General features: G+C 38.7%; 1 protein-coding gene across 2 annotated transcripts in view; it reads left to right on the forward strand.

Moving 5' to 3' along the window:
• The first annotated feature begins 349 nt into the window (after positions 1-349).
• The window catches only part of Phex (phosphate regulating endopeptidase X-linked), a 240,903-nt gene continuing 221,656 nt past the window's right edge, over positions 350-19,596 (forward strand). For both annotated transcript variants that reach the window (XM_055618656.1, XM_055618657.1), the window contains exons 1-3: positions 350-467; positions 6,125-6,193; positions 12,716-12,877. In XM_055618656.1, coding sequence (XP_055474631.1) covers positions 350-467; positions 6,125-6,193; positions 12,716-12,877 — 349 coding nt within the window. The remainder of the gene's footprint in view (positions 468-6,124; positions 6,194-12,715; positions 12,878-19,596) is intronic.

The raw sequence follows: 19,596 nt of genomic DNA on the forward strand, positions 1-19,596 counted from the left end.
CTGTGCAGCAACCTAGTAAAACATGTAGACTCGGAACGTTTGAGCAAAAAGCCTGCCAAACAATTGCTTGAGAGGGACTTTGCTGAGGGAGAGCACCAAGATAAAGCAACTGCTGTTTGTTTTGTCTAGTCAAGGGAGAGCCAAGGCAACCAATATTTTGAGTTTCTTTTATTCTATTTGTGAAGGATTATTTGAGAAAGGGTGTCGTGGGGAAGTTTCCTGACAGGAATTTTTAAAGCTGTCTGTTAGCAAGAGAGTCTTGGATGTCATCGCCTGACAAACTCTTTGAGACCAGCTACCAAACCACGAAAAGTGACTTTCTTTCTGAGTCTTCTCTCCGGTCCTTCTGATGGAAGCAGAGACAGGGAACACCATGGAGACTGGAAAGGGGAACAACCGAGGCATTCGAATTGCACTGGCCCTGTTCATTGGTGGCACCCTGGTGCTGGGCACACTGCTCTTTCTAGGTAAGTGGAGTACCAGAGGCCAGGGGAACTGGGCATCTATGGGGAATCTTTCTAATTCTTTATTCTAGAAAGCCTTGTGACAATGCACGCTGTCTGAGTATGTTAAATAATAAAGATGCACCCTCAGCATAACAACGTATGTCAATGAAAAAGGAGGCTTCTCTGTAGTGCTAAATATATAGTCCAGGAGGCAAAGTAGATTAGGAAGTGGTTTGGAATGGCTGGTGGATTCAATTGCACTGAGGAAAGAAAATCATGTATTATATTTAACAAATTGAGTGTTTATGAATTCATAGTTAGATACTTGCATTTGCTTTGTGAGGAAACAACCACACTATACTGGAATTTCTTTTTGTCTGACTTTTGTTATTGTTCGATCGATTGAAGAAGTTACAAAGTGCAATTCATGAAAGATAAATCAATCCTTAAATGGGATTTTTCAGGTCTTTTCAAATCCCGTGATTTTGATGGATGCAAAATTGTTAACTTCACCTTTCTAATAGGTTTAAAAATGAATGTGAAAGAACGCAGAGGTTTTCCTTTTAAGATTTGAAAAGCATTGTGATTCAGTTATTTTAATAACTCCTGTGAGAATGATGTTCTTAGAGAGAATGTGGAGACAAGAACATATTTCTAGGGGGAAAAAGATGGAATCTGTTAGAAAGGGATAGGGGATGCCCAAAACTTTAGAGTTTCTAAACCCCTTGACCATTTTCCTTAGTAAAAAATTTTTTATAACTTATAGTATTTCATTGGCTTGAAGGTCACCTAGAAACAAGCTCTATACTTAAGAGACTCTAGGTGTACTTTGAAATGCAGCAGGCCTGGAAACATTCCTTGGCATATGCAGGATGCAGGAGGCCATGTTTATTTTGGCAAGAGAAAACCAGTAATTATCTTTTAAAAGAGTTAAGCTTGTGTGGTTGAGAACTCTGCTAAAACGAGCAAACCACCTTTCCATGTTTTCTGTGGCTGAAGATTTAGGAAATTAGATCAGTATATTGCTTTCTGGTGAAGCTAGACCTCCTACCCTGTGACTCAATTTGTGGTTCTTGAAAACTGTTGTGAGGTTTCTCCAAAGTTGGCTTTAGACAATCAAGTTACTGAAATTTAAAACTGAAGGAGAAATTTTATAGGCATGCTAAGAAACTACACATGATGTGGGAACTAAGAGGTTAGTTTTATGCATACTCCCAGACTTACAAATCCAAGTGGTCATCATGTAAATTGAAATATGTACTGTTTTCAGTGATGTTAATAGCATTTTGCAATCTTTTTCAATTCTACTTTTATGATCATTATAATTGGAGACCATAGTCTCTAGAATTTGATTAGTTGGTAGTAAATATTTTTTTTTTCTTATGAGAAAACGATTGTTTTACCCAGGCGTGGTGGCACATGCCTGTAATCCCAGCACTCTGGCAAGCAGAGGCAGGAACATCTCTTTGAGTTTGAGGCCAGCCTGATCTACAAAGTGAGTTCAGCACAGCCAAGGCTACGCAGAGAAACCCTGTCTCAAAAAACAAAAACAAAACAAAAGAGATGATTTTTTTTTCACACAAGCACTAAAGTTTTTAGGTGAACTTCCCTAAATCAAGCATCGTTATTATGGGAGAGGCCCGATTAAAAAGGTAACTTCCCAATATGTTTAGTAACCCATCTCTCACCTTGAATCTTCTGAAGGAGGTCTAATGATGATTGATAACAAACTGGACCAGCTAAGGGTGTGGCCTTATTCTATTTTTTTTTTTTGCTATTCTTGCATCAGCATCACTTGAGTGCTTGAGCTCCAATCCTAGGTCTAAAGATTCAGTCTCCGTTTTCACAAGCCCCAATAATATTCAATTGCATGTGCAAGTTTGGGGAAACATTGCTTTGGAATGCATCTATCTGAGGGTCTATACAAGAATATCTATCTGTCTGTCTGTGAATAGGTTCTCCCTATGTATACCTGTCTGGCCTAGAAATCACTATATTGATTACGCTGGCCTTGAATTTACTGTGATATTCTTGCCTTTGCCTCCCGATTGCTGGGATTATAGGCCTGTATGACCATATCTACTAGGAACATTTACATTTTTTGTCAACTATTTCAGCACTATGCTTTACTCACCACCTTTCTTCACTGTCTGCCCCAGGCACACCCATTCTACATTAGCTTGCTAAATGCCTGCAAAGCAATGTTCTTCATGACAATACTTTAGTTAGGATCTTCCCTTGAAGGTGCTTCCTGGCTGACTTTGCAATATGTACTCTACCTGTCAAAGTTCAGTCATATGCCTGCAATGTTTAATCCCACCTTACCTCTTTTTTGTCTTTGTCTTCTACAGAAAGAATGGTTGCCAGTGGTCTGAGTTGGTTTCAGAAAACCTAGGGGATTAGTACCCATAACTAATTTATTTTCAAGTATCCTTTTCTTCCCTTTTCCTTTCTCCCCAAAATCTGTTTCTCAGATGCAGTGGTCTGCAATCTTTTCCTGTCAAGGCCAGATGATAGTAAATATTTTTGGCTCTACTGCCATACATTCCTTGATTCAGGGCTCTGTTTTATTGTAGCACTAAACCATCCACAGACAAAATGTGCACAAATGGGAGCCAGGAAGATATGCTTTCTGGATACTGAAGCTTCCCTTCCATATGCTTTTCATATATTATGAAATATTATCCTTTGTTACACTTCCCCTCAACTATCAAAACTACCAAGGCCTTTCACAGAAATAGAATTAGGCAGTGGCCTGCATATGGATTGTGGGTTCCAGTGGGTACTTGGGTGCTGATGACCCCAGCTGTATGGTCTTTCTCATGCTTTCTGTTGTGTTGTGTTGTGTGTGTGTGTGTGTTGGGGATGGAAATAAGGACTTTGTGCATGTGATGTAAGTGCTCTATCACTGAGCTATGTTACCAGCCTCACGATAATACTCTGGAACTGCGGGTGGGTCCAGAGTTGCACCTATGGGGTTTCTAAAATGAGAAGGTTGCATCGTGTGGGGGTTCTAAAATGAGAAGTCAACCTGCTGCTTGACTTTATTTTTAAAGCTTCTTAACTGTAAAAAGGAATGTTAGAATTTTTATAGTAAAATATTTTTTTTGTTTCATTCACTTATTTCCGTTTTCTTTATCTGAGCTTGTTACATGTCTGTGTCAATGATTATTTCTTGTTTTGGAGGACTTCTAGCTTCTCATGTAGCTAAGGCTGGTTTGGAATTTACCATGTAGTAAAATTTGCTTTCAAGTTCCTGATTGTTCTGCTTCTTCCCCCGAAGTTTTGAAAAAGAATAACTTTTTAGCCATTTTATAAGATTTAAAAACGAAGCTACTGACAAGAGGGTGTTATCTACAATAATAAACTTCATATTTCCATTATAAAAATACTACCTGCTCATTAAAGAACATTTGGTAAACATGTAAAAATTAACTAAAAGGAAGCCCTCCCCATGGTTCTACTGTTAAGGTACATTGAAATGTCCCATACTGATCTTTATTCTATCTCTGTATTTTTACCCAGTTTTTTTCTTGCAAAAAGAAATAAAAATAATCCTTTTATGTTATAAAACTTTTTTTGAAAATAGGCCTGAGTAGTTCTGTAGGCAGGTTTCTTGAATCTATAATGTAACACAGATAAAAAGGCTGCTTGGAGGATAGGAGCAGAGAAAAGAACAAAGACAAAGCAGGCTCCTCTTAGGATGTGGGTTCATAAATAATAAGACATGCCACACTGGCAGGTGATCTTCAGGTCTTTAGCCTTAGCAAAAACAGAAGCACTCTTAGGCTTCCTGACTGTACCTCTCAGCCCCCTACACTTCCTGACTGTACTTCTCAGTCCCCATGGTCCATTTCTTCATGGCCATATTTTCAAAGATTCCTTGTTTTTGTTCACAGAGCACAGCAATAATGAATGCCTTATAATTTCTCCAGCTCTGGAGGAAAAACATGTATTTCAAAAAGGTTTTAATTTTAGGTTCACGTTTGCTAATGCTCAGATCCTAACTGAAGTTCAAAAAGCAGTGCATTTTTCTATGCTTTTGTAAAAACACTCACATCCAGCCTGTGCCTGCACCCTCCATGTAGGCAAAGACAGCTATGAATGTGGCCCAATACAAAATCTTAACTTACTTAAAATATTATGAGATTCTTTTTTCTTTTTTCTATTTTTTCTTTTATTTTTATTAATTACAGTTTATTCACTTTGTATCCCAGCTGTAGCCCCCTCCCCATCTCCTCCCAATCCCATTTTCCCTCCCTCTTCTCCTCTGGCCCCTCCCCCAGTACAACGATAGGGGAGGTCCTCCTCCTCTTCCATCTGAGCCTAGTCTATCAGGTCTCATCAGGACTGGCTTCTTTGTCTTCCTCTGTAGACTGATAAGGCTGCTCCCCCCTCAGGTGGACATGATCAAAGGGCCAGCTCATGAGTTCATGTCAGAGACAGTCCGTGTTCCTATTACTGGGGAACCCTCTTGGACACTGAGCGGCCATGGCTACTTCTGTGCAGGGTTCTAAGTTATCTCCATGCATAGTCCTTGTTTGGAGTATCAGTCTCAGAAAAGAACCATGTGCCAGATTTTTTTGGTTCCGTTGCTCTCCTTGTGGAGCTCTTGTTCCCTCCAGGTCTTTTTATCTCCCCCTTCTTTCATAAGATTCCCTGCGCTCTGCCCAAAGTTTGGCTATGAATCTCAGCATATGTTTTGATACCCTGCTGGATAGAGTCTTTCAGAGGCCCTCTGTGATAGGCTCCTGTCCTGTTCCCTGTTTTCTCCCTCTTCTGATGTCCATCTGGTTTTCCTTTCTGAATGAAGGTTGAGAATCTTACCATGGTCCTCTTTCTTGATTCGCTTCCTTAGGTGCACAGATTTTAGTATGATTATCCTATATTATATGTCTAATATCCACTTATAAGTGAGTATATACCATGTGTGTCTTTCTGCTTCTGGGTTACCTCACTCAAGATGATCATTTCTAGATGCCACCATTTGCCTGCAAATTTCATGATTTCTTTGTTTTTAATTGCCGAGTAGTATTCCATTGTGCAAATGTACCACAATTTCTGTATCCATTCCTCAACTTTTTTTTAAAGCTATTGTTTTGTGATTTCCTTGCATGATTCTCAAGCATGAAGACACTGTCATGTCAAAGGACTAGAAATTCCTAATAGGTGATATTGCCACTAGTTGGGAAGATTAAACATTGCTAAAAACTATTTCAGTTTTAGAGTGATTTGTGTGTGTGTGTGTGTGTGTGTGTGTGTGTGTGTGTGTGTGTGTGTCTCCAAGGTACAGCCTGCTCAGTTTGTGAGAGGCTATCTCTGTCATCCAAATCCAAAGCACACAAGATGGTTTGTTCCATCTCCTGAATTTCTGGACAGATAGATCTGGAGTGAAAACGTTCACTCTAGCAAGCTTTCAGGTACTGCTGTGGCTCTGGTGAGCAGACACTTTACCCATTCAAGCCACTCCTCCCCATATGAGAGGAATGAATTTCAGAATAAGCATGAGTCCTAGCAAGACTGTTTACATGTTTATCAAAGTGGTTCCTTGGTTTTGAACCAACTTGGTTTTTCACTACCATGTTAATACTGAGAAGCATGAACTGCTTATGTGCCCCAACGCATCTTACTCGGTGGTGGTCTGCTACAAATCCATTTATTTTGATCTGTTTTTTTAGTGAGTCAAGGTCTCCTAAGTTTCCAGTCTAAACAGGAGTACTGCCTGAAGCCAGAGTGCATAGAAGCCGGTAAGTCTGTTTTCTGCCCTGTGTCAAGTTATAATTTTAGTACCTTGGGGAGTGGAAGAGAAAACAGTTAGTATTTTTAGTATTCTGTTTACTTGAGGTTGACCAAATACAAAATACAATTTTGAAGACATTTCAAGTTTACTTTCAAGGTTTGGTATGAAGTAGTGGAGCTTGTTTTTTGTTTCTTTTCTTTTCTTTTTCGCAAAAGCTGAGCTGTTCAACCCTCATGATAAAGAATTCAGGAAAGGGCTTGAAAAGCAGTGTTCTCTCTTAAAAGGCAGAGACTGGAGATTGTGTGCATCCTATGGCTCCACTGAGGAAAGATTCCTCCTTTATCTTAAGCAGACTTTATCATCTGGGTCACTGGGTGTGGCATGCTTGATTCTAAACTGGGACCCTGTGGAAATCCTTGCCTCTGCTGGAATCCTCTTGTGTTCCTCTGTTCTGTACCACAAGCTGAGCTTCTTTGGAGGTGATAAGATCATGTATCAGTGAGGACACCAAGGCAAAGATTCATGCTTAAAGTTGCCCCGGTAGTGACACAGCTATTAAATTCTGCTTGCATTGCCATACTTCAGTCAGAGCCTACATTTGAAGAAGCTCAGTCCCTGCCTCCACCCCCTCCCTCCCATTCTTCAAGTGGGCAGAACCCTGGGCATTTTCAAAAGAGGAAGTCATAGATCAATTAAATATGCAGGGTTTTCCTTTTGACTGGAAGAGAAGAGATTAATGAATTATGTCACCATATATTTATTATTCATGTGAGGTATTTATGTCGAAGAACTAATTAGGGGGAGAAAAACAAAACAAATACACACACAAAGGGGTCAGAAGATGTATCTCAGTTGGTATAGTAGTTGCCTATCATTCATGAAGCTCTGAGTTCAATCCTCAACACACATAAATTGGGCATGGTGATTGATACACGGCTGTAATCCCAGTATTCTGGAGGTAGAAGCAGGAGGAACAAACAAGAGTTCAAGGCCAGCCTGGAGAGGCATGGAAAACCCCTGTCTCAAAGCGATTTCTGTCTTCCTGGAGAGAACTTTACTTTGAGGAGAAACACAGGCACAAAATCAGAAAGTAGGTTCCAACTAGCAGGCCAGGTGAGAGCAGGCCTTGAGTTTGAGACGGAGGTTGCAGAAGAATTAGGAGCTTGGGAGGCTTGCTGAAGGCGTTGTGGTAGTTGTGGGGTTGAGATGTGTTGTGGATAAAGGTGGGAATTTAGGGTGATGCTTACAGGTTAAGCAGTGACATTGATTGAGATGGGAGAGACTTAGGTGAAAGAATTCATGAGCTGCTGGCTATGGTGGTACACACCTTTAATGTTAGCATTCAGGAGGCAGAGACAGGTGGATTGCTGTGAGTTCAAGGCCAGCCTGGCCTGTATAGTGAGTTCCAGGGCAGCCAGTGCTACACAATGAGACACTGCCTCTCTCTCACACATACAAAGGTCAACTTGCACTATCAGTTCATGCTTCTCAGTATTAACATGGTAGACAAAAGCTAAGTTGGCTCAAAACCAAGACAACACTTTGATGAATATGTAAATAGACGTGCTAGAACTCATGGTTGCTCTGAAATTTATTCCTCTCATATTGTGAGGAGTGGATTAAGTGGATAGAACTAGACCAGTGTTCAGGAGAGTCTGGGCACCAGGACCACAGTAGCACCTTCAGGTTGTTATGTTAAGTCCCCTTCTTGTCCCGTTCTTGAGTGATCAATTTTTTTTCCTTGAAAAAGCAATGTGCTGAATGACTCAAACTTGCCATTTCTGAAAATTTCATAATAATTCTATGAAGATGATACCCGTAGATGAGAGAATGTGGTCTTCTCAAAGCAAACCACTTCTGGGTCACATCGTGAGTTAGGGGCAGAACTAGCTTTCAAGTCCCTGACTGTCTCCCCTCCTTCATTTCCTTTGTGCCAAGCCAAGTATTTCTGTGCACAGAGAACTCTGCTTTTTTTTGTGTGACACTGGATTCACTTGAGGGTCTAGTGAGTAGACATTCCTTCCAGCTACTTAGTATTGTTCCTGGAAAGGTGATGTGTTTTTCCCCTTCGGATTCTTGTAGAATTCCCATGCTCTTTTCTTTTCCAAACTTGAGCAGTTGGCCTGGAGGCTTAGCAAAGGGAGATAGTATTTCATGAAGCAAGGTGAGGGACCAGGTTTTACAATCAGATGGCAGGTTTTAAATTTCATGTCACTTGGTAGTTTAGCTGTGATAGAGTTCTTGCAGGTGTGAGAAGTTAAAATATTCTAACCGTAAGTGTTCAATTTTAGTTTAGACAACTTGAGGGATGGAAGGCCACTTCGTGAATTTATTTATTACAAATCATAATAACGCGAGTAAAAATGGACAGGGTGATGTTTTGTGATGTTACCTTCTGCCACCTAGTGTGTTTTGCCTTGCTGTTCTGTTTTTAATTTTCACATTAGTAAATAGCTTCCTGATGTTAGGAAAACACTGACTTTTCTGTTTCTATAGTGCATGCTCACCAAGGCCTCATCCTTCTTTAATGAAATACAAGCTTCACTATGCTCAGGGAACTGTGCAATAACTATTGAGTCCACATGGTCTAAGAATTGGTGCCAAGCTTGGCTTTATGCAAGAGCTTATGTTCCGGTCACAAAGGCCACATGGGCAGAGGTGCTGGTGGTAAAAGTCCCAGAGATGCACATGCCTGATCATCTTCTTTTTCTTTTCTGAGCAAGTGACAGTCATTTCTGAGAGCCTTCTTTCTACAACTTTCTGCTTTTTACTTTTCTCCATGATATCATGTATTAGCTCCTCTTTGACAATGAAAACTATAGAAAGACTACAGAGAACCAATGAATGGGTTTGTTAATGATGAGTAAGTATAGAGAGGCTGATGGATTTGGAACATAGACAACCTAGACACTTCTAGACCACATGATCTGTGTTAAATACATGATCATCTTGAGCTGCAGTTTTATCACCTATGAAATGGGACTAGATTTGTGAACTTTCATAAGATTGTGAGAGTCAAAGAAAATAAAAACAGTAATAGTATCCCTGCATCCAAACCCCCAGCCCCTGAAAACAGTGTAATATCCACTTTGTAACAGTTTATTTGGTAAAACTGTGTATATAAGCATAAGTAACTAATGTGAAGCAATTTTAGATATCATTTCTTCCACTTCTGATGGTATGTTTATTTCCTTGTAGGAATATTAATGTGCTTGCTTCAGTGGTACCAGTACAGCCATTGTTGAACTGTTATATATCACCCATGGCTATACATGCTGTATTTCTTTTGCATAACTTGAAAATCTGCAAGCTCTGGAAATCTAGCATCAATTTTTGATAACTGGTTATGGAATTTTATTACCAACTGCTTATGTGAATCATTCTGGGCTTTGCTAACTATGTTTGTACAAACTCAATTGAGAAATGCCTCCTTCAGATGGGCTGTAGGCAAGTCTGCAGGAGCATTTTCTTGATTAAGGATTGATGTGGAAGGCTCTGACCCACTGTATGCAGTACTATCCCTGGGCAGGTTTAAGGTGGATTAACATGAGTCTGAGGAACAAGCCTGTAAGCAGCATTCCTCCATGGTCTCTGCTGCAGTTCATGCCTTGTCATTGTCTAATGATGGCCTGTGTAAACCAAATAAAGACTTTTTTTTTCTGAAAGTTGTTTTTGGTCAAGGTGTTTTACCATAGCAATAGAAACCTAAGATTAATTTAGCTATTAATTTAATTTATTAATTTAGCTATTGCATAGTGCTTCTGTCATTCCAACCCAAACAGCCTCTTTCTAGAGTTTGTGAAAAGGCTTTATTGCTCAAAAAGAGCATGGCATATAGTTCTGAATACAGAGGAAATGTAAGTGACTTGAATATTTCATAGAAATATTAATAAGTAAGGCTGTATAAAACTCTCCTTTGAGCCCTGATTGGAGCTAACACCTCCGAGGCTATATGTGGAGGAATACTTTCACCTGTACCATATAGACTAGTGGAAGCCTGTTCAACAGTTAACCTCATGGGCAACACTTGAGAACGTGGCAGCTTTTGCTTTCACAGCTTTCCTTCACAATCATATTTCTTTTTATTAAAACTAGATTCTTAGTTTTCTCCATGGAGCTGAGTAGGGGAATGAAGTTTTGGTGTCTTGACATCTATGGTCCCTTGGAATTTGAAGTCACAAGTCTGAAGTTCCCCACAGAAAGGGCAACCCTGCTCCTAACTGTGAATGCTGAATGATTAGTTGCAAGGCATGGGGAAAGGTTTTCTCCCTCCATGGGCTTCTTTCCAAATTCAGTGTGAGTGATGTATTCTTTCAGTTTTCGATCAGGGTCTAGGTCAGAGCAGAGTTTGCAGTTTTTCTTAGTACCTGTGAGAAAACCCAAGGAGTTGGGGGCAGGGGGATTTGGGGAAGGAAGCAAGAAAGCAATGAGCTTATGTGAGTCAAAGTGCACATGAAGGCTCCCCTGTGAGACTGTAAATATTGTGTGGAACTGAGATGTGTGTGATCCATGTCCTTGAGGTGTTACATAGCAGATTCCATCTGTGGCTGAACAGACTGACTATAAACATAAGCCAGAAGTAAGTTTTTTTTGTTTCCCCTAACACTTTTGAATATTAAATCATAATAATAAAATAACAGCAGTAAGCAAAAGTGTAGTTAGAGACAATGGAATTAGTTCTGGGGAGGAAAGACAAGAAAATTAAACCAACCTGAAATTTATCATAATTCAAGTTTCATTTCCTATTGTTTATTTTAAAGATAGTGGTTGAAAATGGTGAGGATTTTGAAATCCTATCGAAATTTTGTGCTGGGCATGGTGGCTCATGCCTGTAATGCTAGCACTGAGGAGGCAGAGGCAGAAGAATCAGCATGATTTATAGGCCAGCCTGGCCTAAATATTGAGCTCTAGGCCAGCTAGAATTAAAGAGTGAGGCAATGTCTCTCCCACTAAAAATACAAAAATGAAATAGAATATTGGAGTTTTTGTGTATTCATTTCAATGACTCCAAACAGTGGTTTGACTTTTCTATAAGATGCTTAGGGAGAGAAACACCTAACCTTATTTTTTAACCTGGAGGAACTGCCCACATAACCAAAACATACATCTCTAAATTTACTAGATTGCTCTGGGGTGGAAGATTCATTCTAATTTAGCTGAAAACTCACTGGATTTTCATTATTTCAAATAGAAATGTATTCTGGCATTAATTAAGGTATGAAAATTGCCTAGAGTGTCTTCCTTCCAATGTCATTAAAGTATTGACTGTGTTTTAAAAATCAGTTGGTGCACATCTTTGCAGCCAGAAATTGTGTTCCCCTACCAAGGAACATGGGAGTGGGAGGAGAGATGGCTCAAAGCCAGAATGGGGTGTGTCCAAACCCCGGAAATCTCATCCTGATATAGGCAGGAGTAGGACTGCCCTCCCCCTGCCCCAGGCCTGGATGGCTTGATTAATTTAGCCCTATGCCCCACCCTTGTCCTTCTGAGGAGGTCAAATAGCCTGGTTAAACTTCCTTTTCCCTTATATGGTCATGTCTGGCAGCACCTGGGATCCTTCCTCATGCAAATAAGGCATTCCAACCACCCTGGCCCTGGCCAGTGATGTACACTCATCCCTATAGCCCTTACTCACTCACCAGAGGTTTAAGTGGCTTCTGTTTCCCCAATTAAACAAGCTGCCTTACTAAAGTTCTTTCCAGAGAAATCTGTTTCTCATGCAATCAGCTGTTCTTGCCTCCTGCTTCCTTCCCTCAGGATCCACCAGCAGTGGTGGCCCTGGGAACTCTGCCAGAATGGGCGGGGAAACCGAGTTTGAAGAGCATGTAATAATTAATTTTCAAGCTCACAGACACAGCCAAGTGTAGCGGCACCTAACTGTAATCCCAGGACTTGGGAAGCTGAGGCCAGAAGATGACTAGGAATTTGAGGCCAGCCAGGGTTTGAGTATGAAATGATATTTTCTTTACATGGCCTCTTATTTTCCAGGGGACATCTTCAAAGGATGGTCCTAAGGTTCTGTTTGAAGGGATCCATTAGAGAGGGTGCTGGGCTTCTTAAATGTTTACCTTGGGAAATCACAAGAAGCCATCCCTGTCACTTCTGTTGCTCAAATAAAGTGAGAAAGCAAGGCCAGCATCACTGGAAACTGGGTAAACTGATTTTGTTTCATAGGAGGCAGGGCCAAGTTAGTTTTCAGGGGAATATGTGGAGTGGAAGAAAGGCCAATTTTTGGTCACATATGTCAGTGATATTCTTTTTTTTTTTCATTGATAATCTTGTTGCACACCCCAAAGATATTAGGGACAATTTGATAGAATAAGTAACAGTAATTTCACCTAACATTTTCCTATATACTTTGAAGACAGTCGTTTTTATATGAGGTTCATTCAGCGAGACACTTTGGAGATAAACGTTGAGGTCAAGGCTTGGAAACTGGTTGATATGAATTTTTTTTGTTTAATTTGGAGAAGAACAGTACATGACATCTAGTACTAGTTATTAATCCTATGATTTTCTTTTTAAATAGCTGCTGCCATTATGAGCAAAGTAAATCTTTCTGTGGATCCTTGTGAAAATTTCTTCCGGTTTGCTTGTGATGGCTGGATAAGCAATAACCCAATTCCTGAAGACATGCCAAGCTATGGAGTTTATCCTTGGCTGAGACACAATGTTGATCTCAAGTTGAAGGGTAAGTTTCTACTAGAGTTTGGTGGTACTCTTTCCCGAGTTTAATTTCGACTGTTCACTTTTGAAACTATACTAAATTCTTCTCCAAAAAAAAAATGTTTTAGTAGAAAATAGAAAGTTTTCTAAATTTCAGTTTCTCTGATTTCCTTAAACACAATCCCATTCTAGGTTGTTAGTATTTTGCTTGATAATGCAATGGCAAATTCTATTGCAGGAAGTTAAATAACACTTAATAGAATGTAGGGGAACAGAGGTAGTTAGTGACCAGATGCTATATCAAGAAATGTATTTGTCTACTATTTTCAAGGTAAGCCTCATTTCTTTCTTACTGTGTCCTGGATTTTCATGGATTATAGAATGTATTTAACACCTCATTGTCTTTTGACATCATTTTGAGAACTCTTGATGATCGATTGTTGTCATAATGTTCCTGTTAACTTTTAAGTTAGCTTTCATGACACTCACCTTTCTCCCATGACCTCTGGAGCAACAACAAGCTCACACACACATACTCACAGGTGCACACAGACATTCTCATGTATGCTTGTGTAACCCTGCCAAAAGTTGGAAACGCTTGTTGCTGTACAAGACTGTGTTTGCATTGAGTCTAATTTTTATGTTAAGCTGTTGGAGCAAGCTTTTCCAGGCAGTAAGTAGAAAGATTTCAAAACTAGATAAGGTAACTACAGCTGGGATACAAAGTTAATAAACTGTAACAAAAATAAAAAAAATAATTAAAAAAAGATTTAAGGAATGCCTCTGTCAAACAGAAAAAAAGAAGATAAAAATCACAGTTTTTCTTCTTTTTCACAGCTGTGTGAGTTATGTTGTGTAATTTGCATTCAGTAACACAAACAATTTTGGGGAAGTGAGAAGAGTTATGTTTCTTTCTTCCCCATGTCTGTTTTTCCAAGATTTTAGTGAATGGATATTAAATGTACACCATTTTGTACATTGCATATAATTTGAAATCATTGGCCAAGTAATTAGAAACTTATTTTAACAGTGAGGAAAATATGTTTTCACAAATAGACATAAATCACATAACCTTCATTTTTTATTAGGAGGCTAAAATCTAGTCTTGATATTTTATGGGTGACAGTTTTAAGAATGTCATAGGTTTCCTCTAACCTAACAGATAGGATTTCTGTGTGGCGGAGCCATAAATAATACCTTGAGCATTGAATTCATAGGTTGATACTTATTTCTCTGTAAGATATTTAAAAAAAATTCTCCTTTCATTTCTGGATATGGGTGTTTTGCCTGCATGTATTTATGTATACCAAATGCTTTCCTGGTGTCTATAGAGGTCAGAAGAGGGCATTTGATTCTCTAGCACTCAAGTTAAGGATGCTTGTGGGCCACCGTATGTGTACTGGGAATCAAACTCTGGTCCTCTGCAAGAGTAACAAGTGTCCTTCATCACTAGTCATTTCTCTAGTCCCTCTCTGTGAGATATTAATTTATTTTGGTCCTTCATCTATCATCATTGGCTATTTTTCATTCACCTTCTCTGAATTTTCTTTCTTGGTAGACAGGTGAGTATACACATATATGTACATGCTCATACATGTAGGACTACCATTGAATAAGAAAAGTATGAGAATTCTGGATAGATTTCTTTCTATATTATAACAAAAGATTCCATAGCATTAGGTTATGAGGAAGTTATAATAATGTAAAGAACTTTCTTGTGGCATCTTAATGTAAAAGTTGTAATCGGCATTGATATGGATTCTTTGAGAAGACGGTCTATGAGCTGCTTCAGAATTCATAGAAGTGAGAGTAAATTATTGAGCATAGCATAATTACTCTGCTCTTTTTCTCTTAAAAATAAAAAAGATTTTCCTTTATATTTGGTGTGTTTGCTTATGTGTTTTCTTGTGTATTGATGTGTGTGTGTGTGTGTGTGTGTGTGTGTGTTTGTGTGTAGAATTAAGGTTGACAATGGGCGTCTTACTTGATCACTTGACACCTTATTTATTGAGGCAAGATCTCTAAATTTAACCCAGAGCTTGCCAATACGGCTAGTCTGGCTAACCTGACTAACAATTTTGATATGGTGGGGGACCCTCTCTCCCCATCTTCTAAAATCTAGAAAGTTGCCCAAAACTCTTACTTTATGAGCCTATATGCAAAACTTCTTATGCATACCTTTATATATATTTTTAAAAAATCAGCTGATATCATGCATTTGAATGGAACTTGTTTCTAATAAGTAAGACATGGATAACATCAATAGATAACATAGTAATAAATACCCTGGTTTGCATGTCCTTATCTAATTCTATCCTTGGAATAAATCCGCAGAAATGGAATTGTTGGATTGAAAGAATATTTATAATTAAGTTTTGACTCATATACTCAAATTACTCTTTGGAAGGTTTACTTTTAGGCTTTTACATTTTCTTGATGTATGAAATAACTCTTTTCTATTTCCACTCTCTGTCTGTCTCTGTGTGTATGTATGTATGAATGCATGTATGTATGTGTGATGTAAAGTAGAGGTTGGCAAACTGTAGCCAATGAGCCATATCTTGCCCACTTCCTGCTTTTGTGAAAATGGTTTGAATGGAGCATAACCTTCTTTACTTAGGTACACATAGTCAGTGGCTGCCTTTGTGCAACAGTGGTAAAGTTGAGTAGTTCGTACAGAAAGCGTAGTTGGTACAGAAAGCGTATGGCCAGCACAGCCTAATATGTATGGATGAAGAATGACAATTCTTGATAACAAAAACAAGCTTTGTTATATTTATACTAGATCTGATTAGACTTGTCCTGTTAATAGATTTTTGATAACCTCTCTGAAACTGTTTTAGATAGTTAATCATAAACTTAAGAAAGATATATACATTTTTCTCCCTCCCTCCCTGCTTTTTTCTCTTGGTTAGAATCCCCAGAATGCTGTTGAATAAAAGCAGCAATAATACATAAGTTTTCTTTTTTAAAAAATATTCTTTTAGTATTTTCTTTTTTCATTTATTTATTTAGTCTCATCCCCCTCCCTTCTCTCCTCCCAGTCCCACTCTTGTGTCTCCTTCCCCTAACTTCTTCTCAGAGAAGGGGAGGCCCCCAAGTGGTGACAACCCACCCTGGCACCTCAAGTCTCAGCAGGACTAAGCACACCCTCTCCCACTGAGGCCAGACAAGTCAGCCAGGCCCCTCTGGATTCTTATTCGTACCTTGAGTAGTAATGGATCTAGTTTGCATCCCCTGACATGTGTGTATATGTATATTCTTTTCCTGATAGGTATGCTAGTATTTCTTATTGTTTCCCAGTATACAAAAGGAACATGACTTTTTGCTATTCATCAGGAGACTTGGAGTGTCATTTACCTTTGGATTTCCTCAGCTGAACTAAACTCCTAATTTTGAAATAAACCTTACCTAAGAATGATCCATTTTTAAGGCATGGCTAGAAAGCAGTTAGTATTTTGTTTCATGCATTTGTGTCTTGCTTATTATTCATATGTTTCTGTGTAGTACTTTTGTCTAATTCAGTTACAAAAATTGTCTTTGCCTTGTAAAAAAAAATTAGCAGGCTTCTTGTATATTTTAAAATTCTGGAAAACGTAATTCAAATTCTTCCTGTGACAAGCACTGTAACTGGTAAATGTGTAAAGTGATCATGCAACTCTTGTTTCAATGTTGCAAGTCACGTTCTTATTGTACGATACTCAAGAGTTCCAGGTTTTAAAGCCTAGAGGGCAGGGTTTGCATTCTGTTTTCTTTTCATTTGCCCTCTCTGTCACCTTGGGAAAATGATTTCTCATCCTTAAAATGGCATAAAAGAACCAGCATAGAGGATTTAGTAAGGACTGGAAAAGATGATTGATAGAAGTTATTCACCTTAGCACATGGCAAGCCCTTAACAAATATCTGTATTTTGCATCTCTGATTTATTTAAAAGGTAATTAGGTTCATGACATAATAGCTACCAAATGTTTTAAGTTTTGTGCTGGCTTTATTGCTTATAAATATCATGTGCATTTGAAAATGTTGAATTCTATCAAGGTCTTTTTTCTCATTTTTGATAAAAGACTTCAAAAATAAAGCCCAATATTGCCAGCTGAAAGAATACCATTTTCTTATGGCTGATAGAGAACACACAGTTTCAGCTGTCCAATTTGTGAAATAAAATGGATCTGACAGACCTAGCTGATGAAAAATTGCCCTCTATTGAAGGCAGCAAACAGGCTTTGTGAATTTTTCCCTTAAATGAAATATATGACTTGGATCTCTACTTAGAAAATAAGTTTATTTCTTGCTGTCTTCAAGAAGCAAGATTCTTTTGTGGAGGGGGAAAGACCAAATGTAGTGATGTGGTTACCTATAATTTCCTTACTGTAACCCTTCCCAGTCTGTCTTCATGTGACCATAAAGATGGAATAGAATGTATCATTTACGCACGAGCAGACAGTAATTGAGGTAACAAGCACCTCTAAAACATGAGGCAGTGAGTGAGCTAGATTGCTTGTGTCAGACAGAAGGAAGATGACTCAAGGTTGGGCCAGATCATTTTTATTATTGGATAGATATCTTGGCCAATATTTTGTGAAGAAATACTGTGTATAATTTTTAAAAAATTATTTTCAAGTGGGGATGGGATGATGAAGTATTAAGAATCAACCATTTATTTTGTGGGTCCTTCCTTCCTTCCTTCCTTCCTTCCTTCCTTCCTTCCTTCCTTCCTTCCTTCTTTTCTCTCTCTCTCTCTCTCTCTCTCTCTCTCTCTCTCTCTCTGTGTCTTTCTTAGACAATATCTCACTCTGTAACCCAGGTTAATCTGTACACTGGACCTCACTGTGTAGTACAGGTTGGACTCAGACTTGGCAATTTTATTCTTCACAAAAACCCAGTCTAAATTATTTTGAATGAGTCACCTGGACAAACAGGGTATACATCTTCAGTGAAGATTATAATTTTTTTTTTTTAGCCCTTGTTGGCTCTTTTTACATGTGGCCTCATAGGAAACCGCAAACTGCATGTTGTTCATGCCGCACTGTCTTATATATACAAAGGGTACTGCACTGAGGACTCTTGAAGTTTTAAATGAATTCATTACTTGAGAAGTCATTTTTGTCTTTTAATTTTTTTATATCCATGCACCGGTTGCATTTTTTGGTGTATAGTGTTTTGGGGGAGACTTTTCTAAAACTTTTAGAGTTGCTTAAGGTACAGAAATTAATTTATTTCTGATGACTGCAGAAAATGGGAATGCATCTCTAGGATACATTCCTCTAAGCAGGAAGATGACCGAAGGAGGCCATTAGGATGGCTACCAGGTGTAAAAGCTTGTGTTCTATTAGCTGTGGCAGCCTGCCCTTTTGGATTGCTCCTTATGTATTTGTTTCTCAAGTTTATGCTGTTGTCCTACTCGGTTTCATGGGAGCAGGATGGCCCCCAGGCCCTATAATGGGAAGAAAAAAAAAACAACAGTAAACAACTAAGATCAATTTACCCTTGAGAACAGCAGGTAGAGGAACCATTTCTTTACATCATCTAAGTATTCAGTTTTAGGTATGATCTATTCCTTTGTATATCCTCTTCTGCCATTAGTAGCATCTATAAACACATTGTATATGCTCAAATGGAAGCAGCTCCACTTACAGCATTTATTCTGAAGGTTTTGATATTAATTATTGGGAAAATGCATGGGCTTCAAATAGATTGAAATGTGCAGTACTTTGGTTGTGGCAATATACAATACATTGATAATGCCTGTGATAGGAATGAAAGGTAGAAGTTGCTTATGGAGAGAAAGCCCCGCTTTGTCTGCAAATCTCTCAGTCACGTACTCTAGCACGACTGTCTCCATAGAACTTCCCCAGTCATTTTTCCTGGATATTGTAACTGATTTGATGATGTTACTTTTGTTTGTTCTTTCAGTTAGGCTAATCCAGTTGTTACTGCTGGGGGTTTTCAAGATGCCTAATTTGATGATATTTCACTATTTGTCTATTAATTTTATATATCTTTTATTTGATGTTTATACTTTTACTCTTTTCTTTTACTGTATACTTAATAAACGCAAACATTGAGAACTGAAAGTATGGCTGCTGTGGGTTGTTCTTGGTGTGGAGGAATTGCACTGACAAATCTATGTACTCAAGACTATCTGCTGAACATTCACTTTTTTTCCCTGGCATGAATTGATTTAATTAGAAATAACAGAAACTCCAACTTTAACTGGCTTAGGAAGAAAATATACTGGCTCATCTAGCCATATTGGCAGTGATTTTTTAGACTCCAGGTAAGAGTCGACTTAGCAGCTGAACACCTCGTTTTCTCCCTACACTGAATGTTTGTTGTATGAAGATCAAACTTTTCTTGAGGATAACTTAAGGGGACACATTAATCTTTGTACTTCTTTTTCTCCTATGCTAATATAACATTTGTGGCTAGTGCAAATAGTAAGGTATAAAATAATTAAAATACCATCACAAAAATAAACGAAAAACCTGGTTGCCATTGGAACAGCCTTCCAACAGATTTAGAAAGAAGCATGGCATAGTATAGAACAGAGTAGAGAGATGTTCAGTAAACATTTGTTGAATAAAGAAGAGAAGAATGTTCCTTTTGTGTGCAGCTGATGCAATAGTGTTTTCATGGATGGGGACAAGTGGAGGTTTTCTTTTGCTTCTCCTTTCTGCTCCTGGGGCCCTAAACATAGGTCCAGAAGAGTCCTGCTATGCCAATTGAAATTTGCTCACGATAGGA

This window comes from Psammomys obesus, unplaced genomic scaffold (genome assembly GCF_907164565.1).
Source record: "Psammomys obesus unplaced genomic scaffold, mPsaObe1.curated_primary_1811, whole genome shotgun sequence".
NCBI classification, from domain to species: domain Eukaryota; kingdom Metazoa; phylum Chordata; class Mammalia; order Rodentia; family Muridae; genus Psammomys; species Psammomys obesus.